This window comes from Chanodichthys erythropterus, chromosome 8, assembly GCF_024489055.1.
Source record: "Chanodichthys erythropterus isolate Z2021 chromosome 8, ASM2448905v1, whole genome shotgun sequence".
Classification (NCBI taxonomy): domain Eukaryota; kingdom Metazoa; phylum Chordata; class Actinopteri; order Cypriniformes; family Xenocyprididae; genus Chanodichthys; species Chanodichthys erythropterus.
The window spans coordinates 3,361,723-3,366,865 of NC_090228.1; the positions used below are offsets into that span (position 1 = coordinate 3,361,723).

General features: G+C 36.8%; 1 protein-coding gene across 1 annotated transcript in view; it reads left to right on the plus strand.

Moving 5' to 3' along the window:
• The window catches only part of slco1c1 (solute carrier organic anion transporter family, member 1C1), a 33,808-nt gene extending 28,799 nt beyond the window's left edge, over window positions 1-5,009 (plus strand). Inside the window, exons 14-16 of the mRNA XM_067391456.1 lie at window positions 2,031-2,095; window positions 2,220-2,337; window positions 3,820-5,009. Of these exons, the coding sequence (XP_067247557.1) occupies window positions 2,031-2,095; window positions 2,220-2,337; window positions 3,820-4,060 (424 nt within the window). The 3' untranslated portion in view covers window positions 4,061-5,009. The remainder of the gene's footprint in view (window positions 1-2,030; window positions 2,096-2,219; window positions 2,338-3,819) is intronic.
• The last annotated feature ends 134 nt before the right edge of the window (window positions 5,010-5,143 follow it).

Here is a 5,143-nt window from a genome sequence, read left to right on the forward strand (position 1 = left end):
ATCATCAGACTAGGTAAGCAAGCAAGAACAATAACGAAAAATGGCAGATGGAACAATAATAACTGACATGATCCATGATATTTTTAGTGATATTTGTAAATTGTCTTTCTAAATGTTTCGTTAGCATGTTGCTAATGTACTGTTAAATGTGGTTCAAGTTACCATCGTTTATTACTGTATTCACTGAGACAAGAGCCGTCGCAATTTTCATTTTTTAAACACTTGCAGTCTGTATAATTCATAAACACAACTTCATTCTTTATAAATCTCTCCAACAGTGTAGCATTAGCCGTTAGCCACGGAGCACTATCAAACTCATTCAGAATCCAATGTAAACAATATAACAGTATACAATACCCGCATAACGCACATAACATGCCGCATGCATGGCGAACACTTTGTAAAGATCCATTTGAGGGTTATATTAGCTGTGTGAACTTTGTTTAGGCACTGTTTTAGGCAAGCGCGAGCTCCGTGGGCGGAGAGCGAGAGATTTAAAGGGGCCACACAGCATAAATCGGCTCATATTTAATGATGCCCCAAAATAGGCAGTTAAAAAAATTAATGAAAAAAAATCTATGGGGTATTTTGAGCTGAAACTTCACAGACGCATTCAGGGGACACCTTAGACGTATATTAAATCTTTAAAAAAAATGCTCGATGGCATCTTTAAATTATATATAGAAAGCAATCAAAGAATGCTCTCTTTACAATCGCTGGAGCTGTCAATCAAAGCACTGTTAGTTATGATGAAAGCATTCGTTAGTGTGCAGAAATTGAGTTGCAATGACGAGATCACTGCATTCATGCGCTCAACAAAATGTCTGTGATTGACTTCAATGATCATCACTGCAACCTTTCATGCCACAATCTAAATGTAATGCAACACTTTTCACGATTAGTTAACCTTGAGAGTTTTCGAGAGTAATACTTGGCTATTTAATTTGCAAAGATGTCAGCCAATCACAGCAGTGGGCGTTTACACTGAAGTCTCACAGCAGACACGCCTCTTAAAACAGAGCGTTCAAATCAGAGTAGGAAATAATGCCTTTTATTTCTAAATTATGTCAATTTTTGATGTAAAAAGCATACTAAACGTTATAAGTGCACCCCAGGAAACATTATAAGGCAATAAAACAATGCAGTTCATGACCCCTTTAACTCCCATGATAACACCCCAGTTCTTATTTATGGCTTTTTAATGATTTTATTTGTATATTGCACATTTACATTTATTCATTTGGCAGATGCTTTTATCCGAAGCGAGCACAACAAGTGTTGTCCCGGCTTTGCACATATCAAGTCTTGTGAAAGCGAACATTTGCTGAATGATTGTGTACATACTGAAAACAGAAAGAAAAAACAGAAAGGTCGTCCAGTCATGTGTTTGTTTTCCTCAGTTCGAGCAGATTACAGATGAAAACCGACTGCATGTGCCGGCGGTGCTAATGTGATTTTCCCCTCATTATTCCACATCTTAGTCGAGGGCTGAAGGCCAGTCAAAACTGTCGCTCGATTGAATGCAAAATCGGTCGAGACAAGTTTATGGTCACTTATGAAGCTCGGTAATCAGACTTGTGTCTTAAAAGGAAAAGCTTTAGCACCAAGGACTGTCAGCTTTCTCCCAAAGCTCAGTCAGCTGACGCTGCTGGAATGCTCGGCCTCCCTCGGGCTAAATTAGGTTAGCGGCAGCAGCACTGTCCCGGCTTTGTTTGGCGAAATAAAAATTCCTGCAAGTCTGTAGCTTTTGAGAGAAGACGTGATTACTGTGGATAAAGTAATCTGCATATTGCTGAGGTAGAAACCATAACTGTTCTGTTTTGTTCAAAATGTTACAAATGGTACCGTCATAAAAGTTATACAACCTACGTACTATTTTTAAAGAATAAGTGTTAATCAATCTATTAGTAGTAGTATTTCTATATTGTCTGGCTGACAATATAGGAATTTTAGAAATTTCATATTCTATTGAGCATATTTTCATATTATTCTGAAAGGATATAATCTAGCCATTCTTGTGTTATCAACAGATGCATCAGACCTCAGCTGAAGTCCTTAGCTTTGGGTTTTCACACGTTGACAACACGTACTCTGGGTGAGAGACGCTTTGGTGTTTGGTGCTGTTGACGTTTCTGCTGAATCATTTTGTAGTCACAGTGGTAATAATGATTTGTTTTGAAGCAAATGGTAGATTGTATGGATTTTTTTGGCTTCCGCAGCTGGAATTCCAGCTCCTATTTACTTTGGAGCCATCATAGACACCACCTGTCTGAAATGGGGTCACAAGAAATGCGGTGGAAGAGGAGCCTGTCGAATATACAACACATCTGCCTACAGGTATCTGCTGGATTCACTTATATGTTTGCTGTGCAGTGTACGATTGTAATAAAGTAAAAGTAGCAACACTACAACTTATATTTTTATTTTAGAGATGCACCAATGCAAAAATGTATACAAAAATTCTGCTGATACTGATAGTCAGTTATTGAGAATATCTACTGATATCGATAATTTGACTTTCTGAAGGGGAAAAAAAATCTCCCAATTAATGTTATACAGGGAACCATCTCATTTGTTATATTATAATATTAGAGGTTAAAATTGACAACAGAGCCCAAAGTATTATATTCAACTAATATTTGTTTTCAGATAATTACACTGAAATAAAATTAAATGTTTGTTTACAACTCAGATGCACATAAGTTACTTTTCATAAACGCTTGTCTCAATGACAATTGTATTCAAACATGCATATAATACAGTAAATAAGCTCCTCTCTAGTGTTTTTTTATAGCTAACTAACGAACTGTGAACACTGGATAACTTTCCTAAGGTAAATGCAACTTCACAAGCAGATGAAACACTGAGCGATTACATGAGAAATGATGCATTTCAACAAGTTGTACTGTATCTTTTAATATACCTTCTGATGTTTATGCATGTTTTTGTATTGTTAATGCATTATTTTTTTGTTTGACAAGCCTTATTCAACACAAGCAATATTTTCGTCACACAAGCGTCACTCTTACAACTTTTCCCACCCCCTTTACATTGACAGGATATATTCAGCCCTGATCCTCGGCTGTTTTTAAACAAACAGCCAATGGTCAATAGTTAAAATTGTTGCTTTTATCATCCGATACATCTATAGCTGTTTGCCTTTTTTTGCCAAATAATTTTGTCAGATAATAATACTGGTGGCACATTGTAAGCAGCCTGTTCATAAAACATGGTCAATTCTAAATAATATTTTGACTATATAATATTAGAGACGGTGCACAGGGTCATACACACAGACAAAACACCATCAGGGTAACACACAACACTAAAATAATGCAATAAACATTAAATAACATAAAATGTAGCAAAAAATACACCAATGTAGAAAACTGACAATAAAAATAAGAAGGGACAAAATTATTCATAAAACATGTAATAATATGTGATGTGTAACGCAGGGAATTCTTACCATAAATGATATGGTAATTCATAGTTTTTACTTGCAAACACCATAAATTTGACAGTATTTTACAGTAAAAAAAATTTACTGTAGCATTTTACAGTATTATAGTCTGTAAAAATGAGTTTTTTACATTATATCACTTAATTAAATATGTGCTTATAAGATGTAAAATATACAGGCATCTTATAAATCACAGTATTTTTTTACGTAATTTAACAGGATATTTTTAGCATTATACCATAATCAAGTTCATTTAAAAAAATATATAAAATATTTTCCTCATATTGATACATTGATCCATCACTTTTGTAGATGTGTAATTGTTGTGAGTTAATTATCCTGTGTTTATTGCTCAGGATAGCATATCTGGGCCTGACGCTGGGCTTACGGACAGCTTCCTTCTTCCTGTGCGTGCTTGGGCTGGTGGTGTTACGACGGCACGTTAAGAGGCAAGAGCGCGGCACGCTCGCAAACGGAGGCACGGGGGCCGCGGCCGGAGAACTGCAGGCTCTCAGGAAAGAAGAAAACAACAGCTGTAACTCGGACCAATCCCCACGAAACACAGACTACGACCCAGAACGGGAGACGCGTCTGTGACGCACGTACTCGCCTGCGCAGGGAGCAACAGGGCCCGTTTATATTACACTTTCTATTGGACCCATGTAAATGATGTGAAGTAAGAAAAACAATCTGTTGTTTTGATATAGTAGACTTATTTCTTGAATGTACATGCTGTTTTGGGTAAAAAAAGAAAAGAGAGAAAAAAAAAAAGAGAGAAGAATGTCTTAAAAACTACCTAAACTTTTTGGATTCAAAGCAAAGATGCTTAAAGAAGTATCTTAACATCAGACGCCCTACTAGACGCAACGAAGCGTGGGATTTCCTCTCATTTAAGCCATCGTCGTGCACGGGCCCTATGAGGAATAACAAAATTATACCTTGTGGGTACATGACAACGTTCCGCTCTTAACTTTCTCTTCTGCCATACACAGATAGATGCCTGAAACAGTTGACCACGACACTGTGTGCTTTATATAGATGGGCTTTGCCACGCAGGCTATAGGTTGACTCTGTTGGTGGATGTCTCAAATTGCATCTCATTTGTTTTTAACGTAATGTCAGGAAGAGAGCGCGCCATGAGGTGTGCTAACGAAACGCTCACCATTGTGCTTTTACATGTCGCCTGACAGCAGTTCCTCCTATTTAAGAAACGTGTGAGGAACAGTCCAGAACTGTGGGCTTGACGCCATGGGTATGTAAGTAATCATCTTCATGATCGATGTTGTGAAATGTCACTGTGAGAAATGTTGTGCGTGTGTGTTGTTACGTGTGAACGGGTGCATTCCTGTGCCAAAAAAACAAAAAAAGTGCGAGAAAGAAAAGTCAAAATGGTCTATTCTCAGGTTGTTCAATCAATTGTTCCTCAAATTTGCAAATAATTATTCTTTTATATTCTTGTATAAATCGTTGTCTGGTTTCAGCTGGCGAAAAATTTCCTTTGTTCATTTCAGGCAATTGAAGAAGTTCACCAGTAACAACCAAGGAAAGGATTTTTATTTGTGACTTGTAAAGCAAATAAAACGAGTGGCATTTATTACTTGCTTTTACGTTAGGCAGTACATAATTTTATTTGCTGATATGTTTTTGTATACTTAAAAGTGAATATCCTGATAATGTGTA